Source organism: Pseudophryne corroboree, chromosome 6 (genome assembly GCF_028390025.1).
Source record: "Pseudophryne corroboree isolate aPseCor3 chromosome 6, aPseCor3.hap2, whole genome shotgun sequence".
Lineage (NCBI taxonomy): Eukaryota > Metazoa > Chordata > Amphibia > Anura > Myobatrachidae > Pseudophryne > Pseudophryne corroboree.
Genome location: NC_086449.1, coordinates 569,856,052 through 569,879,896, shown reverse-complemented (window position 1 = coordinate 569,879,896; position 23,845 = coordinate 569,856,052). Strand labels below are relative to the sequence as shown.

General features: G+C 41.1%; 1 protein-coding gene across 9 annotated transcripts in view; it reads left to right on the top strand.

The window, feature by feature from the left end:
• Positions 1 to 23,845, top strand: part of MYBPC1 (myosin binding protein C1) — a 166,863-nt gene that overhangs the window by 117,779 nt on the left and 25,239 nt on the right. For 6 of the 9 annotated variants that reach the window (XM_063927817.1, XM_063927821.1, XM_063927820.1 and 3 more), the window contains 10 exons: positions 1,086 to 1,222; positions 2,422 to 2,581; positions 4,021 to 4,125; positions 5,095 to 5,283; positions 5,557 to 5,691; positions 6,885 to 7,289; positions 8,640 to 9,014; positions 16,738 to 16,905; positions 19,595 to 19,683; positions 23,613 to 23,808. In XM_063927817.1, the coding sequence (XP_063783887.1) occupies positions 1,086 to 1,222; positions 2,422 to 2,581; positions 4,021 to 4,125; positions 5,095 to 5,283; positions 5,557 to 5,691; positions 6,885 to 7,289; positions 8,640 to 9,014; positions 16,738 to 16,905; positions 19,595 to 19,683; positions 23,613 to 23,808 (1,959 nt within the window). The remainder of the gene's footprint in view (positions 1 to 1,085; positions 1,223 to 2,421; positions 2,582 to 4,020; positions 4,126 to 5,094; positions 5,284 to 5,556; positions 5,692 to 6,884; positions 7,290 to 8,639; positions 9,015 to 16,737; positions 16,906 to 19,594; positions 19,684 to 23,612; positions 23,809 to 23,845) is intronic. The other 3 variants (XM_063927818.1, XM_063927824.1, XM_063927825.1) reach the window with 3 other exon arrangements.

The following is a 23,845-nucleotide window of genomic DNA, read 5'->3' as shown; positions in this document are numbered from 1 at the left end:
TTCAAACTTGGATCTTTTATGTGGCGTGGGATTGATGTCCTGGGGTGATCACCCTCTTTGGTGCTTTTGTGATGAAATCTGATGTGCCGGATGCAGAGGGACTTTTCACATTTTATATTTCATGTACCACTTGAGGAATGGTGTCCTGAGCTCTATTGATGGTGCATTAGCCGGGGTCCTCAGATGAAATGCAGTCTCCGTCCACTACACCATGTGCTTTTCGGCAACCATCACAACTACTCAGTGGTAGATGTTCAAAGCACCTTTCCACAATTCAATTCTGGAGCTGGTTCAGGTTGTAAATATCTCGTGGGTGGATAGGGTAGATACCAACGCATTTCACTGCTCTATGTGGCAGCTTTTTCAAGGCAAATTTAATTAGCTAACCGCTGGTCCAATTCTCTTTGTGGGGATTACACCGCACATGAATCACTGATGGTAAAAGTCAGCGAGAAATCGGCACAATCGGTGGTTCATGCGCAGAGAAAATCCATTGATTCCGCAGTTTACCCGGAATCATTGAGTTTCCACATGGTAATCCCTGATTTTCGGCATGGAAAAAGGCTATTTAATTGAATAACCTTTCCCCATGCAGCAGGGGAAATTAGCTGACAATTAGCCGAATAATTGAGGGATCTATTCATGAAGAAGTGAAAAGTGTGGGGAAATGAGTCAGTGGAGAAGTTGCCTATCGCAACGATCGGGCCATACAGTGGGCGTGTTATGGGAGTGTCACGCACATGTCAGTGCAAGCAGCTGCATTCACAGTCCAGAAAAACTGCTATTGTTATAGGGCTGGTGTAAATTTCAATAGTGTGACCGATTGTGGTGTATAAGGACGCAGTAATCAGTATTACAGCATGAATGGGTGCTAATCATGGGTCTCTCAGTCCTTGCACATTCCACTGCATGGATGTACACAAGGGAAGGAGTTTGTAAGTCATTTGCATAAATTTGCAGGCGGGCATCTGCCAGTAAATGCTGCTGCGTGCGCATCTGCGTGTGACTCACAATCAGGCCCTAAGTGTTACTAATTTAGAAAACTATTTGATCTAATAGCAATATACATGGTTTTTACATTGCAGATCCGCCAAGAATCCATTTTGACACACTTAATTATCCTGATAATACTGTGGTGGTTGTAGCAGGAACTAAGCTGAGACTTGAGGTGCCTGTTACTGGAGAACCAGCCCCCAAAATTATTTGGAGCAGAGGAGATAAGGTAAAACCTTTAAAAAATAAATGTATGTCTAGATATGTGATAGTACTTTCACATCTTATTTTACCCCGGTGGTTATATGGGGTCCCCCTGAGGAAAGAGAGAAGGGGCTGCCGGGGCTAGGATGTAAGGCATGTAGGCATGTAGGGCATGTAGAGCCCATAATACTTATCACACTGGCTGGCTACTAGCTCTCCTCTCTTTATTCTGCTTGTCTACTAGGTAGCATGCAGGGAGCAAGGAACAGTCTGCAAGCTACTTGCCACTATATTGCCACCCCACCCCCTCCCACACACACACACACACACACACACACACATGGTGCTTACTGCGCTTACCACACTTACCGGGTTCCCTGAGTGTAAATGGTCAAGTATTGATGACTGTACTACCTCACCCACCACAGATCATCGCATTGGCCACTATACTATACTGAGAGCATTGCAGTGATCGACATATAATGCAGAGAGCATTGCAGTGACAGCTATGTATTACAGAGACCATTAAAGTGCCTGCCACATAATCTAGGAATCTTATAATGCAGATACCATCATAGTGGCCACCAGATAATGCAGATAACATTGCAGTGACTGCCATAAAATACAGAGATCATTATAGTGACTGCCATATAATACCATGAGCATCACAGTGACTGCCATATAATACAAAGAACATCAATGACAGCTATATAATAAACCAAACATCCACGTGACTGCCATACACTATAAAGTCAAAAAAAGAATACTGCAAATAGTCCGATATAACCACCATAAAATACAGAGAACATCACAGCCACACAGCATGGTCCCTCATTTGGGAGTAATCAGACTGCTGCTGACAGATCTATCTATCTATCTATCTATCTATCTATCTATCTATCTATCTTTCTATCTATAAAAATCAGTACTTATAAATAGAAATAAGTACTTTTTAGCACTGACAGTGGCTTCAGTAAGGCTCCTCACAAAACGAGTGCCTGTGTAAACACAAACACCAGACACAGCCCCATCTCCTACTTCCATCCTTTACTTCCTCCTCCAAACTCCCTATATACAGTGCCTCTGCAGTCAGTGTATCGACACAGACATACTGAGGCCACGGCTGCACTGTTCACCCAACACTTTGAATGTTTGCTCCTGTTACAGTTACTGTATATGCTGCTTAACCACTTAGAAAATGATTCAATGTATTTTGCCTTTTAGTGGATCACAGAGCTGAGTGGTCGTATAAGAGCAGAGTCTTACCCTGATCATGGACTGCTAGTCATTGACTCTGCTGAGAAGGAAGACACTGGCACATACAGGATAATGGTGAAGAATGAGGCAGGTGAAGCTGTAGCTCACATCAAAATAAAAGTAGTAGGTAAGTTATAGTAATACAAGTTCATATTCATAAATGTAAATTGAAGCTGTTTTATATTTAAGCTATGTTTACTTTTATTGGGTGCCATACTGTCATTCTGCCATTCTGACAGAAGTTCGTTATAGAGCTGTCGTCACTCACATCACATACAGTAGGATATGCATTTCAGAATCTTTATCTGGTGTATGCTTTGGTGAGAAATAGTCTATAGCAGCAGGTGAGATGGATAAGTGTGCTGTTATATAAAAGCTAAGGAGTTGCTGATGAAGTTCTCCATAATGGGACAAAATACATATTAATAAAAAAGCTACCACACAACAGAAAAGCTTGTGTTACTAAAAAATGAATTGCACCATGGCAACAAAAAGTTGTAATGTTTCTAAAAGTATATACTGTATCATTAGCAGAGGTGAATTTCCTATGGGCGGCACTTGTTTGGGGGTGGCACTTGGATGCTTGTGTTGGTATTGTCAGTCCAAAATGTACCATTAACGGTAAAATATTTCCATTGTACTGTACAATATGCCATCTTGACTGGAGTGTAAATGGGTAGGACATGCACATACTGCCCCTATAAGTTTCTTTTCCATGCATAATTAAAAATAAGAAAAAGCAATAGTTAGTGGCTATTAAATTGGCTATCATCAAATGAGGGCTTATAACCAATCAATGAAATATGAAACTAATAACATTAGGCGGGGGGGGGGGGGGGGGGGCATTACTATTGTGCCTAGGGGCGCCCTCACCCCCAAATCCGCCTCTAATGATTAGTATAACTGTGCTTTGTCTGCAATACAATTCTAATTCTGCCGCACAGTAATCAATTGTACTTTGTTTTAGGACATTGAATTATCTCGGTGCTCCAATGGGCTCAGATATTTTTCAAGGTTCCATTTTAAGTTCCATATTGTTCTAATTGAAATTAGAGATTTTATATTACTTTTTTTTCTGCTATCTTACTAGAGTTGAGATTTTGACACTTCAGCTTGTTTTGAGCCCTACTCTACAAGTCCTCTTTATACTTTCCAAAGATTAATAGCACAATAACCACAAACAATGAGTTGCTGTATAGCATAAAAAATATGGGAATTCCTGTGCTAGGCATAGAAAGCAAACCTCAGGGCTTGTGTCTGTCTGCCCTACACTCAACGCCACTACTGTCTGTCAGACTCTTGGTTATGTTCCATGGGGGTTGTATAGTGGGACAATTAACATGCATTAGGAAGATTGACGGGAGAGTTTTGGAATCTGAAAATAAAGCTTTAAATGACATATACAGTATAATCACTTTAGTAGTAAGACTTTTATAGTGTTAGGTAAAGCCCTTGAAGAGGAAAAGTACATTAGTTAAAAATATTTGTAAGAATAGGATCTCTGTGCAACATACTAGGAAAATTGATCTGTCTTTATTTTTCTTCTTTCTCTTTTCATCTTGTCAGATATCCCTGATGCCCCACTAGCCCCCGATGTAACAGAGGTTGGGGAGGACTGGTGTATCATGAAATGGGATCCACCATTATATGATGGAGGATGCCCTATTCTGGGTGAGTGAACGTATATACTGTTCTTTATTTATGAGACACTTGTTAATGTGGCACCTATGAATATTGATCTGCATCTGGTTACATTCAGTAAATGTGATAACCTATTTTTCAATTAGTGTTCAAAATTCCACTTTGAAGGTAAAACTTTCTGTACTAAAATACAATTAAAAAAGAGATCAAGTAACTTTGCACCTTAGTAAAACTATCAGGTATATTCAATTCATGTCGGATCCTTTCCGACGGAAAGGATCCGACATGTGAGTATTCAATGCCGCACCATATCCAACAGGTTTGGCCTGCTCCCAACAATGCCAATCCAACTTTTTTTAAAGTCAGATTGACATTGTTGGAAACGGGGCTAAAACCTGTCGGGTTTGGCGCGCTTCCGACAATACACGTGGATTGGCGGCTTAAGCCGCCGATCCGCGTGCTTTCTGACAGGTTTCCGATAAGTCAGATTTCCCGACTTGTCAGAAAAAAGGTGGCAGCATTGAATAGGTCGGAACCGCTTCCGACCTAAAACAGTTGGAAAATGTTGTCTTTCCGACAAGACGGCAGTTTCCGACTTCAATTGAATACTTGCTTGTACTGCAGGTGGGGAAGATGTAAAATTAGAGATTAGATGTGAGAGGGGCGTGTTCAAACACAAATCTAAATTGCAGTGTAAAAATAAAGCTGTCCAGCATTTGTGGGCTGCATGCAAAAGCAGCTACTATGTACCCTGCATGCAAACATGGTTTGAGCAGTTACTCGCTCTCTTTCTTATTACTCCCACCTCACAGTCAGACACAATAACTTTTATTCTACATCTTATTTAAAATAACTTTTTTAAATTAAATAAATAAATAAATAAATAAATAAGTAACATGGGTTACTAAGAAAACAAGTAACTGATCCTAGTGCTCAGAACCTAAACTGAACATTTCTAAGCGTTCGAAGATGAATATATTATGCATTGTCATTTCATAGGATACTTTATTGAAAGAAAGAAGAAGCAAAGCTCCAGATGGATGAGATTAAATTTTGATCTATGCAAGGAAACAACCTTTGAGCCAAAAAAAATGATTGAAGGTGTTGCATATGAAGTCCGGGTTTTTGCCGTCAACTCAATAGGAATTTCTAAACCAAGCATGCCATCCAAGCCCTTTGTCCCATTGGGTAAGTATTTGTTTATAGTGTATTTAACTGACAGTTGGTCAACTTTTTCCAATTTTTGTTTTATATGACCAAAAACAAACTGTGTGCCGCACATATACTGTAGGACATTGATGTCATATATATAGTGAATAGAGGGTTACTTACATGGAAACTGGGGAACAAAAACAGCTTAGATATTAAGGCAGTCTTGTACTATCAATTATCCGCCTACTACTGGACAATAATAATATGTTTCTTATTTAATTAGAAGCTCTTTCCATCTTTTTTTTCTAGCTGTCACAAGTGAGCCAACCATGCTAACACTAGACGGCGTGACCGACAACACAGTGACCATGAAATGGCGGCCCCCTGACCACATTGGCGCAGCAGGATTAGATGGCTATGTAATTGAGTATTGCTATGAAGATGGTAAGTACAAAACACTTGTCCTTGCCTATCCATGTGTCCTATCTGATCTAATATCCATTCCAACATAATTAATAGCACCTTCCATGACATCTCTAGTACTTACCATTTAACAATGTATATGTTTAGTGCTGTAGTATTTGGTGATGATTTGTATTTCTGGGCTAACAGTTTATTTTTAATACATAATCTCTTATTTTGAAAACAAAATTGTAGATACAAATAACAATAAAAAAGTATCCCCTAATGCTTAAGTTGCATTGTAAATGATTACAGCTGGACTAATACAACTAAAAACACTTTTGGATATTTAACAAATGTTTTACAGTCTACAATTGTCTGAGTTCTCGCTAACAAAGCTAACAGGAGAGATGTATTGTTATACCAGTTCCACTAGCCATCTACAAGTGCCAATCACTTATTCACTTCATCTTTGTCATTCAAATCTATCTATCTATCTATCTATCTATCTATCTATCTCTCTCTCTCTCTCTCTCTCTCTCTCTCTCTACTCTCTCTCTCTCTCTCTCTCTCTCTCTCTCTCTATCCCGGCTAGTTAGAGGGGCCCGAGTCAACTACTGACAGGGACATTGTGCCCCTTTGCAGCACCACACATAGTATTTTTTTCCATGTTTGTTGGAAGGGCGTGTTGACACCTTCTCAGTATTTGGCCCATTGTCAGCTCCCAATGGCCCAGTAAATATATGGCATATTAATTTTAGCAGAGTGCATAGACATAACATAACTTTGGACAGGCACACTGAACGTAAGCACACTGTATATGGTTGCTTGAAATAAACATTGCTTTTAAGCTGTAATTTGATTTTTAGAGTCCATTTCATCAGTATGAAACACATTCAATCCTAGTAAGCCTTAGGGTGCGTTGCACTGCTCATCAGAATTCCTTGCTATTTTATACATTACACTAAGATCTACATTAACTCTTTTAGTCTTCTTTGTATACACATTTTTCTTTTAAAGATTCACCTTAAGAATTATTACAAAAGCATGTGGGAGTGATGTACAGCACCAATAAGTGCGCCCTAGTGTGACTGCCTGCTTTGATGTTAGCAATGATTAACTGCATTTGGTGTGTATAGCCCAAGTAAAAAAACTAATGGACAAGTCAGACACAAGTGCAGGCCCAACCCTGATTAATGAAAACAATATTTATGAGGTTGGTGCCTCTTCACCAGGAGGAGAACACAAGCATGAGAAGCCTGAATTTACAGAGCCGGAGTTGGGAATGTTAGTGGAATGTGTGTCTAAAAATGGGGCACATTTATGTGGTGCTTTATCTTCTAAGACCACCAAAGCAGAGAAAAGTAAGATATGGGCCGACATCCAAGCCAAGGTTAATGCCGTGGGGGGCAATAACAGGTCCATAGCTGACTTAAAAAAACAATGGAATGTTCTCAAAAAGCAAACCAAGAATAAGTTGCTGGAAAATAAGAAGGAAAATGTTGTGGAGAATGGACTTGTGCAGGAGACCGAGCCGGATCTGTCTCCCCTGGAGAAACGCGTGAAGGCCATGCTGGAACTTGAGGAAAAGGAGGGAACTTCTGGGATAGAGGATGATCTCCAAGATGATATAACTGGAGGTAAAACAATGAGACTGACATTTTCCTGTGTAAACACATTACATTTGGGATTTTACTGACTCAATTAAAGTTTCCCACAAATTGCAGTGGAAGAAATTAATATTTAAATGTGGTAACACTGAGGTAAAATACCTTAACCTAGGCTTCTTACATTCCAATATAATGCAGATTAGATTATTATTTTCTATATATTAAATAGGGGTGTGGATTATTAGATCTACAATAAAAAGGTCTACAGTCAATAGGTCGACCACTAATGATCAATATGCATTAGGTCAACAGGGTCACAAGGTTGAAATGGAATAGGTAAACAGTAGAAAAGGTTGACAGGGTCACAAGGTCGACATGGAATAGATAGACAGTAGAAAAGGTCGACAGGGTCAAAAGATTGACATGGAATAGGTAGACAGAAGAAAAAGTCGACACAATTTTTTGGGAGGGGTGTTTTGTCACTTTTTTTGCCACAACAAACCCCATTAATGTACCACTTCACTCGCCATGGTTACTATTACCAATCATAGTGCACGTGAAAAGAAATAAAAAAAACCTGTGGGGACCATTTTCATGTGATCTTTTGACCCAGTCGATCTTTTGAACCTGTCAACCTTTTTCATTGTCTACCTTTTACATGTCGACCGTTTAACCCTGTCGACCTAATGCATGTCGACCATTAGTGGTCAACCTATTGACTGCAGACCTTTTAAGTGTATCTATATACCATAAAAAAGTTATCACTTATCACTGACATAACCTGAATGTTAGGGTCACAGGGGACTAAAGTCAGTCCTACATATGTCCTAAATATTTTATACAGCATAAATGACATATTTTATACCCAAGCACAGTTATTTTTCTAGTACAATCTATATTATAGTAGTGGACATAAACTGAATCTGAGGGTGATACTATTTCCAAATATTTATAAACTGAATTTCCCATAAGTATATATAAAACAACATATATGCATATCCCACGATGATTGCATATGTGATACGTAATATTATTACAAATGTATCTGACAAATGAATGATTGCATGCAATTGATGTATTCTCCAATGGACCAAAAGGTATGAGTATGAGAAATAAACATAGAGGCATATGTTCAGCAGCCTCCTGTGCTTCCCATGCAAATTGTGCCTAAGTAAAGTCATTTACAAACATTTAATTTTTGTTTTGACCCATGAGATCTTTCCAGAATACAAAAATTTTCTCTTGAAAAGCAATAATTTAAGGAGCATCATGTTTTGTACAGTACAGCCATTATCCTGTAAATGTTTCTTGTTAAAATAGTGTTTTCTTGGCCCTAAGAACATACTTAAAAGTCAATTTACCTGAGTGCCCCATCTCCAGCAGGAGAAGCAGACAAGCTGAAATTTACGGATGAGGAGCTGAACACTTTAGTGGATAACATTGACAAACTTGTGCCCAAACTCCTCTCTGGCCAAATCAGCGAAGCGGAAAAGAATAAAATGTGGGCAAACATCCAAAAGCAGATAAATGCTGCAGGGGGCAAGGACAGATCCATTGAGGAGATAAAGAAAGCCTGGAATAAGCTGAAAAAGCAGACAAAAAAAAAACTGGATCATAACAATGCTCAGAAAATACTGGAAAGCAAAGGAGAAAAAGTCACTTTGGTAGAACTGACTCCCATAGAGAAGCGTGTGGAAGCAATATTACATATCAAAGAAATCGATTCTGAGGACTTCCAGGAGGAGCCTGAGGAAGGTAACAAACAGTATAACTAATTGCACTGCTCTTGTTCGCATCACAGATCATACATATACTGTATGTTCATGACATGTCCACGTGGCTGGCTGTGTTTTCATCCCTTCTGCAAAACTGCTACAATTCCATTTTATTAAGTATAACATTACACAGATGAAATTGTTCCAGTGTTGCAAGGACACGCTTTACATTTGTTTCAGCTATATTCACTGTGTGCTTTTGTCATCCATTTTCCCCATTATTACTGTTTCACTGAAATACTAACTTAAACTCTTATTTTGTTTATAGTTCCCTTCACTGGTCTAAAATATGAATGTAGAACACATAGGGCCCCATTTAATAATGCATCTTAATACCAGTGACATATTTTGTGTAGTATCACAGTTGGTATTTAACATTACTTAATGCTCCGGCGAGGCACAGCAACGTCTCCCTCCTCAGCGGCCTCTCCCCCACTTGTGCTAGCAGCCTATCACTGCCAGAGAGGGGTTGTTGTACATCCGCATGACACTTTCACCTGACAGGGACCCGGTAATGCCTGAAAGGCTTCCCTGAAGCCGGCAATGGGATCATATTGCTCTCACCATCTACAGATGGCATATGTGGTACAATGTTCAACTGTAATATTAGTTTACCAATGTTTTTTAATCACTGAAAGGAAGCCATAACCAGCAGTGGCTGCAGCCCCTGGGCTCATAGGCGTGCGCAGCACATTTTATTAGGGGGTGCACCGTCGGAGGGGTGTGTCTAGCACCGCCTTTTGGGCGTGTCTAGCACCATCTATTGACGATCAACGCAATATAAAATATCCACCCTTGTACCAATCCTAATAAAGCAGATACATTGTCAGATGTTGTGGTGTGCACCAAACAAGCACCCCAGATGGCACTCACTGCAATTACACTGCTACTCCGCAGTCTGGTCTGGCTCCCCCTCTCTTTCCCCAGCAAGCTGCAGCAGCTTACTTACAAGTCAGTCACTCACTGTCACTGACAGTCGCAGACTAGTCCTGCCGCTGCTGGAAAAACGAGTGACGTGTCAATGCTGCTGCTGACCGCCTGCCAGTATTGATTTTGTCTTCCTAAGAGGAACGCTGGCTGCATGCTGATCCTCATCAGTGGCTGGCGTTGGCATAGCATAGAAGGAGCAAGGTGGGCGTGTGGCGGGTGTGACGGGTGGGCGTGCAAACAGCATGACGTAATCACATCACGCTGTTTTTGTACATGGAGGTGGGAGTTTGAAAGCCAGTGGCAGTGGCACCCTTGATTAACCCAGGCGTCCGGTCAGTAATGCAGTCCTGACAGGGTGCAGCGCAGAGGGGACAGTAATCAGCCTGCTCGCTGCATCAGGCATGTGAGATCGGGGTGCCAGACATTAGGGGGTGCCTGTGCGCACCAGGCACCCCCCCTTCGCACACCTATGCCTGGGCTGCAACGCCAACCATACAGTGCAGGGGAACCGCTTAGCACATATAAACATACATGTTATTATGTATGTAATATATGTGCTGGCTGGTTCCTCCGGGGGTTCGGATACACTGAGTGTAACCTGGAACCGTGCGGCATCTGGGAATCAGCATAATGCTTCACACACTCCTTCTAAGCCCACCCCCAGACTCCCATTGGCTAGTTTCACAGTAGTCTGGGGGTGGGCTTAGGAGTGTGTGAAACCTTATGCTGATTCCCAGGTGGGAACCAGCCAGCACATATATTACATACATAATAACATGCATGTTTATATGTGCTTAGCGGTTCACCCCTGCACTAACCGATTTAGTGAGTGTGAAAGGGGTTATGTCTCGTTGGTAAATGGGGCCTATTATTTAGATTAAGGTGGGGAATTCAATTAGGCAACACTATTTTTAAAGAGCGAAAAATTTGACTTTTTGCAATATTTTGTTGTGTGATTTTTTCCCCCCAGGTAATTTTATCTCTAATTTCTAATGAAAATACAGAATCCATGATAAGTTTACAAATCTATGTCTTTGTTGCCGCAATCACAAAAAAAACCCAACTAATCATCAGGCATTTTATTCAGAGCCTGTTGATGCCTGTGCTTTGGGGCTAAATGGATAGCCCCGGGAAATCAAGAGCCCGTGGTAAATTACCATGGCTAACTGAAACTACCCCCCCCCCTTAACTCTTAGGAGTAAATTTGCTAAGTGGTTGATGCTTCTCAGCATGTTTAACTCAAAAGTTTAAAATAATGATATTAAAGCAAAATAAATGTGCTGTTTTAATTTTTAGGGTTAAATCCCTTTACGTACCACACACACTTTGTTTGAAGCTAGTTTTTATGCTTGCCATACTAATAATTCCTGCACAGGGTAGCAGCCACGTTACCTGTGTGTTACTTGAATACGCATGCTCAGTGACGGGACCTGGCCTCATTTCTAGTGACATAAATGTTGTTACACACTAGGTATTCACATTCCTCCATTATACTTCATGTTTTATTGCTGCTGTCATCGGATCATTGTTTGCTGTGTTTGTTTTACGACGTATTGAACTCAGTGCAGTATGTCATCCTCAAGCTCATGACACCTAAATATCTCCAAAGAGCAAGTGTTGCAGTAGAAGGGTCTCATCATAGACATTTACTGTACATAGCAAGAGCATCTTCAAGGTCAAACAAAACACTTTATTTATTTTTTATAACAGACACTGGAAAGTGACACATTATGGGCCTGATTCAGAGGTGGGCATAACTGAGTGCAATGCCAGTACTGGCACATGAACATGAAAAGGTGCTATTGCATGCAGGACCGCTGGTATCAGCAATGGAGTAGTAAAATGATGGGTGTTCCTGGATAGTAACATGTAGGGGGCCTGAAGCGAACACAAAAAATATCTGCATGTGGGCGTGTTGTGGAGGATCACGGGCATGTTAGGAACAGTGGTCTGTGCTCTCCACAGGCCACTGTCCACAGAGGCCATACAATGACACTGAACCTATCACAGGCAGGTGCAAGTGTTGATGGTGGACACGATGGTGTGCCGATGGTGGACTGTCCAGAGCCACCGGCAGTACTACTGCATACAGGGACACCGAAAATGGGCGTCTCAGGGTTGCAACTCTCCGAGGCATGCTAGTGCATAAGGTAAAGGCTTAAACCAGCATTCGCATATTATCTCACCCAGGACTCCGTCAATGGATGCTACAGCAGATGCAGCATTGTCCATCCCTGAATCAGACCCTATATCTCAGTGCAGATGCTCATGGTATCCGGACTCCAGGTCGACAACAAAAAGGTCGACACACCTTAGGTCACCGCCAATTGGTCGACACACCTTAGGTCGACATGGACAAAAGGTCGACAGGAACAAGGTCGACATGAGTTTTTCAAAAAAAATTTCTTTTTTGGAACCTTTTCATACTTAACGATCCACGTGGACTACGATTGGAACGGTAATCTGTGCCGAGCAAAGCATGGTGAGCGAAGCGAGCCATGCGAGGGGACGCGGTGCACTAATTGGGGTTCCCGGTCACTCTACGAAGAAAACGACACCAAAAAAAAACATAAAAAACTCATGTCGACCTTTTTCCATGTCGACCTTGTTCCTGTCGACCTTTTCTCCATGTCGACCTTTTCTCCATGTCGACCTAAGGTGTGTCGACCAATTGGCATTGACCTAAGGTGTGTCGGCCTTTTTGTTGTCGACCTGGAGTCCCAGACCCGATGCTCATGTTCCCACACCCAATTTGGGAGTTTCACAGGCATTCCGGAAGAGTAGGGCAATAAGCATCAAATTAATTATTGCAGCCAGGCTGCCTCAGTCTACCTGGTAAGAAAGATAAATAGCTTTTATCATAATTTAGTAAAGATGAAATACTTGCCACAATGGTTCAAGTGCAGCAAGTCTTGTGGTGAAACAGCTAATATTCTATGTAGTGGAGAGAGAATGTAATTGGAAGTAAATAGAACAGAATCCCAACACTTGAAATCTGGACAACATAATCCACATCCTGATGTACTCAAATGCTGCTCCTATCTGGGTAGAAATGCCTACATACACCCTATTTGGGGAACACAAATTGGATTATTATTCAACAGAATTTTTTTTTTCACCAAATTTACCATAAAAATGTTGTTGGGGTAGCTGAGGAAAAGTCATCTTCAAGCCAATACTGGCTAGTAGCTTTGCCGACCAGTCCGGGTCCTCTCTGCACATGGGAGATGCAGCTAGAAGATCCAGCACACGCACAAGTGTTAAGAAGAAAAATAGAATATGTAAAATTTGATTTAAGACTCAGTTATGTGTAATATGGAGTAATATGGCATATAGAAAGTCTTTCAAGATGTTGAAATAATCCACACATCCTCAAGATGTAACTAGGTAATATAGAAGTATCCTAGAGTTATTCCATCATTCCATGCAAATAACAGCAAATAATATAGCTTCCATTCATGTCTATACTGCAAATCATCATTTGCTTTTGCTTGCTACTGTACTGTATATTATAGGGAACATTTTTCAGTGTCGAAGCCCTAAAACCAAAGTTGGACGATGAAACATGAAGATCACCATGGATATAAATGAGGTCTACAATGTGGAAGATCCTGTAAAACATCATTGTAGAACTGTGACGTTACACAAGTCTAGTGCTTTCTTCATCGGATACTGGGTTTCTTCAGTTGTTCAGCACTGTATTATTAACATGTGGCTTGTGTGGCAATTAATGACAGCGACCAATACACTAAATCTCTTGCTCTTTCATGCATTGGATATCGTCAATAGAAAAAAAAGTAAGGACGAGGAATGTCCTGAAGACTGAGAAACAAATGATTTATCAGTGAAATGACCCAAGATATTCAGGATATATTTGCAAACTTCAGAATGCCATACAACAGAAAAGTCTAATTTATTCCATTTACTATTAGTTTGTTCCATGTATGTATATGTATATATATATATATATATATATATATATATTCTTCTTTAGTTGGCATGTACATTCACAAGATTGGCTGGTGACATAACGGATAATGGTCCTGTTTGTCAGATGTCTAATGTCACACATGTTCCCCATCATTCTCACATTGTCATATGTTGCCCAAGCTTCAACCGGCCTACAGATTTCTACCTGTTGCAGTGTGGGATGAATGAGTGCAGGTCAGCACACATCACTGCAGCTCCGTTGGGAAGGATCTCAGTCCAGACTTCCACTAATGACATCACCAATGCTCTGCACAGAATGCCCACATCATGAAGCACCAGCATGAAGACCACAAATACTGTAGATGTGTGTAACTCCCCCTTCGTGAGCAGAGCATTGTGATATGGAATATACATCTCGACTGTCCCTGCAAAACTCTGAGGATCTTAGAAGAATTGGGACGGTTGTCGGGCTGTGCTGCTCTTTCCTACCTACTCTTGCAGTTCGGTATAACTGCTGCTGGTGTCTTGTGCTCTACTGCCACTAAGCCATGCTCTGGCATGTTCGGGTCCTATATGGGAAAGTGATATGTGCTATTAATCTCTTGGAAAGCCTGGCAATAACTAAACACATTTGGCTTCACTTCCTGCAAACAGACCTTACATTAAATTAATAGCACCCACGTTTAATAAACAAGACCCCCCCACCCCACTAAATCACTAGTAATTACTAGACTAATACAAAGTTTGCATACTGCAGTATTACCCCAACAATATAATAATAGACACCAAAAAACTATATTACAATAATATAACCCACATTTAATAGAGATTCCTTATTAAATGAATATCCCCGTCCATCCACTGCATTACATTAATAGCCCCACATTACATCAGTACCCCAACACATACTTGACATGCAGAGCTTGCATGCTGTAAGAGGTAGACTCTTCTGTTTGTTTTCTACAGGCTTTCTGTACACATGAGGAGCCATCACTGGGTCCAGGTTTGCTGAAGCATTGATGGGGGTTGGACAGCGTGGAGGGGAGAAAAGTTAAAGGAAGAGACAGGAGAGTAGGGAAGAAAAGGAGCAGAGAGTAAGGAAAGCTGAGAAACAAAACTGAAGCAAAGGAACACTTTGTGAGCCAGAGAGATGATCAGGGAGGAGGAGCAGGCCAGCTTCCTGCTCTGATCCTGCCCTAGACTAATGCTAGGTACACACTACTACAACAATTCAATGCCAAATGTTGTGCAGCGGGTCAAATACAATCATAATTAGCCCTGGTACTACATGGGGTGCTGCACTAAGTTCTTCATCAGATTGTTGATATGTGTACCTAGCATTACATACTGTAAGATAATTGGACCGACCACTCAGGAACCGGCTGATCAACCCAAATAGTGCACAGTGTGTAGCCCACTTAACAGACATGAAGCTGAGCCAGTAAGAGAAGGGGATTGATCCATAATGTAAGCACTGCAGGCATGCATTTAATATGCTGGCTAGTGAGGGCTAGCCATAATAAGCCAGATCTGGCAAGACCAAGACCATGGAAAGCTAACAAATGTAAAAAAAAAATTTAAGGCACTAATTCTAGAAAAAAGAGAGAGAGAAAGAGAGAGAGAGAGAGAGAGAGAGAGAAAGAGAGATTGAGGAAACAGATATCTATAGATTTAAAGCTCCTAAAAGGTGATAACAGAGAATAAAACACATTATTTATTTACATATTGCTAATAGTCATTTAGTATTGACAGTATTTCAATATGAAAAAAAAAATCTCATTTATCACATTTGGAGGGTAATTCCAAGTTGATCGCAGCAGGAAATTTGTAAGCAGTTGGGCAAAACCATGTGCACTGCAGGGGAGGCAGATATAACATGTGCAGAGAGAGTTAGATTTGGGTGTGGTGTGTTCAATCTGCAAACTAAATTGCAGAGTAAAAATAAAGCAGCCAGTATTTACCCTGCACAGAAACAAAATAACCCACCCAAATCTAACTCTCTTTGCACATGTTATATCTGCCTCCCCTGCAGTGCACATGGTTTTGCCCAGTTGCTATCAAAAATCCTGCTGCGATCAATTTGGAATTACCCCCATGGTTTTGCCCAACTGCTAAAAAATTTCCTGCTACGATCAACTTGGAATTACCCCCCTTGCTTCAATAAAAGCTATTACATACCGTGGCTAACTTCTCTACATACACACTACAGAAGATAAGACTCATCCTGCAGCAATAATAATATTGTATTCAAAGTTACAGTGTCTGAAAGTAGAGCAAATATTAAGGTTCAATAAATAAGATTCATGTGTTTATTAAAGTTGTGAAATACACAAAAGAAATAAAAAAATATATATATTTTCTTTAACAACTAAAAATGTTTAGTAAATACAGTATAGTAAACAACAAGTAATGTTATATATGGTTAAAGCCGTGTACACACTGTGAGATGCGGCTTTAGCCCGACATTGACTATTTGACGGGGCTGGAGTCTGGCCCCTCCGATATAGTCAATGTTGGGCTGCCTGTACAGTCTATTTTTGCTTGCGATGCTGATCCCGCGGGACCGCGCATCGGCATCGCAAGCTGTGTACACACGGTGCAATATGCACTAACTTTCCTTACGATTTTGACTATATAGTCAAAATCATAAGGAAAGTTAAGTGCATATCGGACCGTGTCTACATACCATAAGTCCATTGTGATAATATGATTTATTACAATATTTACAGATGCAACATACTTTGAATACTACAATATACAAAGCAGAAATACTACAGCATCCAAGCACTGTTTAAGTGTATCTGTTATTGTGTTGTTGTTATGTTTGCCTTTTTATGTTCCAGCGCAAGAGTGGATAGTTGCAAATCCTGAACTGACAGATAAAACCAGGTTCACAATCTCCGGACTGCCAACTGGTGCTAAGATCTTTGTTAGAGTGAAAGCTGTGAACGCTGCAGGTCAGAGTGAGCCCAGGATACACCCCCAACCAATCCTGGTAAAGGAGGTTATAGGTAAATTTACATGCAAGTTTTCCCACTGATAGTTTTGTGCAGTGTTTCCCAACCGTGGTCCTCAAGGCACACTAACAGTCCTGGTTTTAGTGATATCCAGGCTTGAACACAGGTGACTTAATTAGTACCTCAGTTATTTTGATTTAACCATCTGTACTGAAGCCTGGATATCACTAAAACCTGCACTGTTGGTGTGCCTTGAGGACCGCGGTTGGGAATGCCTGGTTTTGTGTACATTGGGGCAGATGTATTAACCTGAAGAAGGTATAAAGCAGTGATAAGTGCAAGGTGATAACACACCAGTCAATCATTACGGAATGACAGGTAGGAGATGATTGGCTGGTACGTCAGCACCTTGCACTTATTCCTGCTTTATCACTTCTACAGGCTTAACACATCTGCCCCAGTGAGTGCTGTCATTTGTTAGATGTGTTAAAAAAACTACTATTTGTTAAATGGCCACCTGCATTAGGTCAACTTTCGCTGTTGCTGCAGTTGCGTAAATAACACAGGTACATTACATATCGTATGTGAAAACACCTACAAGTGCTACGTGTTTCTGCATGCATCTTATATGTAGTACTGTATATACCCGGTCACATGCTTTTGTGGAAGCACCCAGAATCCAAGCTGCAGAAACTTCACATTCATTCTACTAGCTCATTTATTATAATTTGGGCTTTGCCAGGTTAAAGCAAAGGGAAATGTGCTCATTTTGTAATATAAAGGGACATCTTATTCAGGTGTTTTTAAATCCTAAAGGAAAAAATTGTAATCCAAATGCCCAAACTAGATCTTCTTTTATATCACAGGAAATGCAAGGCATATTTTCATCCTAGAATCCACATTGTAATCTTCTACTTTTACGCCACTGGAACTAAAAGTAAAACATTATGGCAATGTGACATGCTCTGGTTGTAATCCCCCCACCTACACGGAGCAAAAAGAAACCAGATCCCTGCATTGATAAATAAATACAGATTATAGAGATTAATTAACTCTTGACTGATGTGAGGATAATAGTTGCCCAAGGAGTATAAGGGCCCTAGCCTAGTAAAGGAGTAATTAGCAGAAATTACTGCTCCTGGTCCTACATGCTGAGCGGAAGATAGAACACTCCCTACAGTTGAGCGGAAGATAGAACACTCCCTAGTACCCCAGGAAAGGGGACCCTCAGCTATAAGCCTAGGGCCCCTATGCTTATAGCTGAGGGTCCCCTTTCCAGGGGTACTAGATTTTTTTAAATCGGCCCTGGGGAACTGGAGATATCTGACTTCAAAGCAGTGGTCCCTATCTGAGTCAGTTAATTGCTCTTCCCAGGCAGATATCTCAGGTTCTGTCTGACATAAAGTTTTTCTGATGGTATACTCCAAAAGCTGGGACTCTCCCCTTTCGGTGGACATAGGCAGCTTGTCCAGATATATCAGCCTTCCAGCAGCTGGCCCGTGCTCCAGCTCCACACGCCTGGTAAGCAGTTTTATATATTCGTTGTGGATTGCTCTGGCTTCTGAACTGTGATCCCCAAGTCCCTGGTACCTCCTGAAATAAGGAACTCTCTAGTGTTTTATTCCATTGAAAGCTAAGAAATCTATTCACAGGAACTGGAGATATCGGCAGTCAAGCAAGCTGCCCTTCCACTGGAAAATGATGAATATTAAGCCTGCTCCACTATCCATCCCTTCCCTGCATATTCAACACCCCCTACCACCATGGAAGTCATGTAACAGGGCCCCTTCATTCCGCCCAATGTCCCCTTCTACAGTAGGGGGTGTTCTATCTTCCGCTCAGCATGTAGGACCAGGAGCAGTAATTTCTGCTAATTACTCCTTTGCTTCACAGATGGTGCCCCATCTCCCACCATCTGTGAAGTAAAGGAGTAATTAGCAGAAATTACTGCTCCTGGTCCTACATGCTGAGCGGAAGATAGAACACTCCCTACTGTCCACGGGACATCAAAGCTGCCGCTGGTAGCACCCCCACCACTACTGCTGGAGGACGGGTAAGGGCCCCAGTGCATTGCTTTGCCCAGGGGCCTACACTGCTGTTAAGACAGCCCTGACTTTAAGTCCACCCCCAAACTCCAGTGAAACTAGCCAATGGGAGTCTGGGGATAGGCTTATAGAAGAGTAACAAGTTGAGTGCTGTGTCCCGTGCTACGGCAGGTCTGACTTGCATTGGCCCAATGCTCTCCTCTAGAGGTTAATGGACTTTTCCTATGTGGTGACATGCTATGCACAGACCCCGCATTAGCCCTATGGAGTCTCACATTGGCTTAAGGTAGTATTTCAGGCTTTCGCTGGTGCCCGCAGCTACAGCCACTTTGCGTTCGATTCAGAACCAGCCCAAGTGTCTTATTAGTTGTCACGAGCTGTACTTTTAATTATTGTTAATAAATAATACTCTCTATGAAAGATGGAAATTTGCTGCATTTACCTGTAATAGGAAAAGTATCCTGACTGTCTTAGTTTTTGACATCAATAACTGGAACCAGTTCTCAATGGTTTGTTACCATTAGCCATATACCGTGGGGAAAGTGATATACTTGCAAGGGTGTGACCACTGAAACGGGTTACTCTCATTAAGATAAATAACCTTAAGCAAAAATGTGACTAATAAAATCTGGTGGAGTTTGGTATTTTTCTCTTTATGATACACTCTCTGTACCTAATTCTTTTCTTTTTTTCCTTAGTGCCTCCAAAGATTCGCCTTCCCCGACACCTAAAGCAAACCTACATCCGAAAAGTAGGAGAGGCTGTAAACCTGGTAATACCATTCCAGGTAACAACTCTCACTGTAATAATGATTTGTTCCTTGTGCAACACTGTAAATCTCAGTGGTATTTATTTAAAACCAGGTAATAGAGCATTACCTTGTTGCACATCATTTGTCACAATCAGTCCTTCAGTGTCCGTGTGTTGGGCTGGGCAGATGGCAAGTGTGTCCTCTCTCTCCCTGCCTCATGTGCACTTTACCTGGGCCCGGGTAAAGTGTAACATCCCCCCACCCCCTCAGCGCCATTGACTGTGTACGTCTAACTACACAAACATCTCAGCGCCACACATTACATTACACCCTCCTTTCAGAGTTATACATAAAATACCCCCACAAATGTAACTAAAGCAACTGAAGTATCTCCATCATTGGCTACTGTACAGGTATAGACACCAGTAAACCTTGCAAAGTACAATGGGGGTCATTCCGAGTTGTTCGCTCGTTGCCGATTTTCGCTATGCTGCGATTTGTTGCTAATTGCGCATGCGCAAGGCACGCAGGGCGCATGCGCTTAGTTATTTAACTAAAAACTTAGCAGATTTGCTGTGGATCCTGCGTCGCTTTTCAGTCGCTCTGCTGATCGGTGAACGATTGACAGGAAAGGGGCGTTTCTGGGTGGTAACTGAGCATTTTCCGGGCGTGTGCTAAAAAACGCAGGCGTGTCAGGCAAAAACATGGGAGTGTCTGGAGAAACGGGGGAGTGGCTGGCCGAACGCAGGGCGTGTTTGTGACGTCAAACCAGGAACTAAACGGACTGAGCTGATCGCAATCTGGGAGTAGGTCTGGAGCTACTCAGAAACTGCTAAGAATTATTTATTAGCAATTCTGCTAATCTTTCGTGCGCTATTCTGCTAAGCTAAGATACACTCCCAGAGGGCGGCGGCCTAGCGTGTGCAATGCTGCTAAAAGCAGCTAGCGAGCGAACAACTCGGAATGAGGGCCAATATCCTTTGGCTTTTCCCCATAGCATTTCTACACATTATGTTACACATCCCTTCCTAAGCTAAAATTTTTTGGCACACAGCTAAACCCTCAAACATTATCTGCACTAATATTTCTACAGGCAGATATCAGACATACTCACTTTACACAAACTGTATTACAACTCCAAGGCCGACTGTTTGGTATCCGTTTGATAAGGTCGACAGTCATTAGGTCGACCACTATTGGTCGACACGTGACAGGTCGACACATGAGAGGTCGACGTGGCTTTTTTTTTTGAATTTTTTTTGAATTTTTTTACTTTTTCATACTTTATCGTCCACGTGGACTACAATTGGGAACGGTAACCTGTGCCAAGCACAGCGGTAGCAGAGCAAGGCACCTTGCCCGCAGCCTGGTGAGCGAAGCGAGCCATGCAAGGGGACGCGGTACACTAAGTGGGGTTCCTGGTCATGTTCCGAAAAAAATGACACAAAAAACAGTTAAAAAATCCATGTCGACCTTTTCGTGTGTCGACCTGCCCTGTGTCGACCATTTTCATGTGTCGACCGTATGTCCATGTCGACCAATAGTGGTCAACCTAATGAATGTCGACCTTAACATTGTCGACCATTCATACCAGAACCGACTGTTTATCCACAAAGCTACATATAAAAATGCTATATGTACCATGCAAACACTACAACCTCACAAAACAACATTTAAATAAGGTGAACATTTTTTATGTAAACCATATTAATGGTTAACATTAATCTAGACATATAATAAAACTGTAAGGTTGTGTCTTACATAGCAATTTTTTTTTAGAGCTACTTCTAGGGACTGTTTATGAACTATGGAGACGGAAAAAAAAAATTTATGTCTGTTTGTGTCGGCATCACGCAAAAACTACTGCATGAATTTGGATTGCGTTTTCACTATTGTATAGCTTAGCAACCTAGAAATAAACTGAGGTATGTATGTGACATAAGGGAGAGGAGCAATAAAGGAAAAAACAGACACTTGACACTCAGTGCACTGAAAGCGTATTCCGATCATGCTTCTGCGGAACTTCACTCCGCCCAAGTTATGCAACGAAAACTGACTGCTCTGGAGAGGAACCTAATTGAGGCATAGATTCTAATGGGATGTGGGGCAGGTGAGACTGTATTTATATCAGGTATACCCCTTATCCCCAATAATTTTCCTTTTCAATCCAAGACCTTGCAGTTTGCTGTAAGCATCTGCTTCGCTATGACGATCAACAAGTCACAGGGGCACACACTCAGGGCTGCAGGCGTAGATCTTAGGACCAGCTGCTTCTCCCATGGGCAGCTTTACGTGGCTTACTCACGAATTAGTAGTCCAAAGCATTTTTTTTGTGTTAATCCCTGAAGGAAAAACTGCAAATATTGTTTACAAAGAAATTTTGTGATCAATGTGTATAATATAACCTATACATCACAATATTAGATGGCACTACTGTCTTTGTAAAATCAGTTCCACTAAGCAATAACAGACATCCACACGTGCTAGTATTTAAAATAAAAACATCACGCTCGTTTAAGTCTATCCTACATACTGTAAGTAAAATATAGAAGGGGTTACGTTCACTATGTCCCTACAAATGTTCATTATTACTAAAGAAGAAATGTTATTTTGCACAGATGACCTTTTTCCTTTGCTGATTATAATAGTGGGAGCTTCCATGTGGGTTGCTGTGTATATAGAATTACATATCTCTTCATTCTAAAACAACAGGGCTGAGAGCAAATGTGAACAAGGCAAAAATGTACTTTTTCTTAGCTGTAACTTTCCCTTGGAGAATTAAACTTCAAAGATTGTCAGTTTTATAGGAAAAAACATTAAAAAAAAAGTAATACATTATCTGTGCTTACTCTGACCATGTTAAAGAAAGAATTATAAAAAAAAAAATCATACAATCAAATGTTCACAACCAGGGGCAACATTCCAATATTACTTGTGTGAATGTAGGAAAATTAGTCATTTTTGGGACAAAATATTACAATTCTTTAAAACCCTTACTGGTTTAGTATTATTTTTTCATATTATGCCTATGCTCTTTTGCAATTTTAATATTTGGGTCCCTGTGCTTCAGGAGCGAAATGCCTTGTCTTTATTACCACTCTTTACGGTTGTACTAACTATGGCGTAAAAAAGGTATGCTTCGAAAGTGGGCTTTGTCTATGGTCCCCTCTTTAGTTGACCTTAAATCCTATTTACTAGAACTTCTTTACTTCGAGAGACGTACTCTCTTTCCAGACATAGAAAAGGGGGTCTCAAAATGTTATGGTAAATGGGGTCTTTAGATAAAGCATTTGGAGCCTACAGCTCAAACTGATATATCTGGTTTCACTTCTACGACGTCCTAATCACTTACTTGCCTACATTTAGGATTTCCTCTCCAGGGGATGCCTGGGGAGGAAACACAGGTGGGTGGTGATGGGGCGGGACTAAACACATCTTTAGGCCCCACCTCCTGCTGGAGAAAATGCCACGACTGAATTATATTTGCTTAGGAGCAGGAGTAAAGTGATGCAATTAGCATAGATTTGCATAATTAGGTCCCCACCCCCTCCGCAATGACAGCGGAATCACTGTATTTATTTCTACATTCTGCCCAATTCACTAGGAACTTGGTGGAATGCGGGAAGAATGCTCACTCTTCTGGGGGTGCAGGTGACTACCTTATGAGAATCGCCCTCTATTTTGTATCAGATTCTGTATTATTGCACTGTACATTGTTGTGATTCCTCCTTCTTTTGTAGTTGACTTATTTTCAAATTGAAATAAAAAGATATTTAAAAAAAAAAAGTCATACAATGTTTAGAAAAATCAATTTCAGCGCTGGGTACATTTGTTCTAAAAATAACCTCTTTATACTTCTGTACTGGATGATTGTTCCACAAGTGACAGGAACTAGTATAGAAGAATGAGAAATAAGTGAGCTTAAAGGCCAACACATTAATTTATCTTTCCATTTTCTTTCTAAGGGAAAACCCAGACCCAAAGTATCCTGGAAAAAGAATGGCTCACATGTAGACAAAACACAGATAAGTATCCGTAACAGCGAATGTGACACCATCCTCTTCATCCGGAAAGCAGAGAAAAGCCATTCTGGAAAATATGACTTGAAGGTGAAAGTTGAGAACCTCCAAGATAAGGCATCAATCTACATCCAGATTGTTGGTATGCATAGTTGTATTTTATGGAATGAAGATAATAA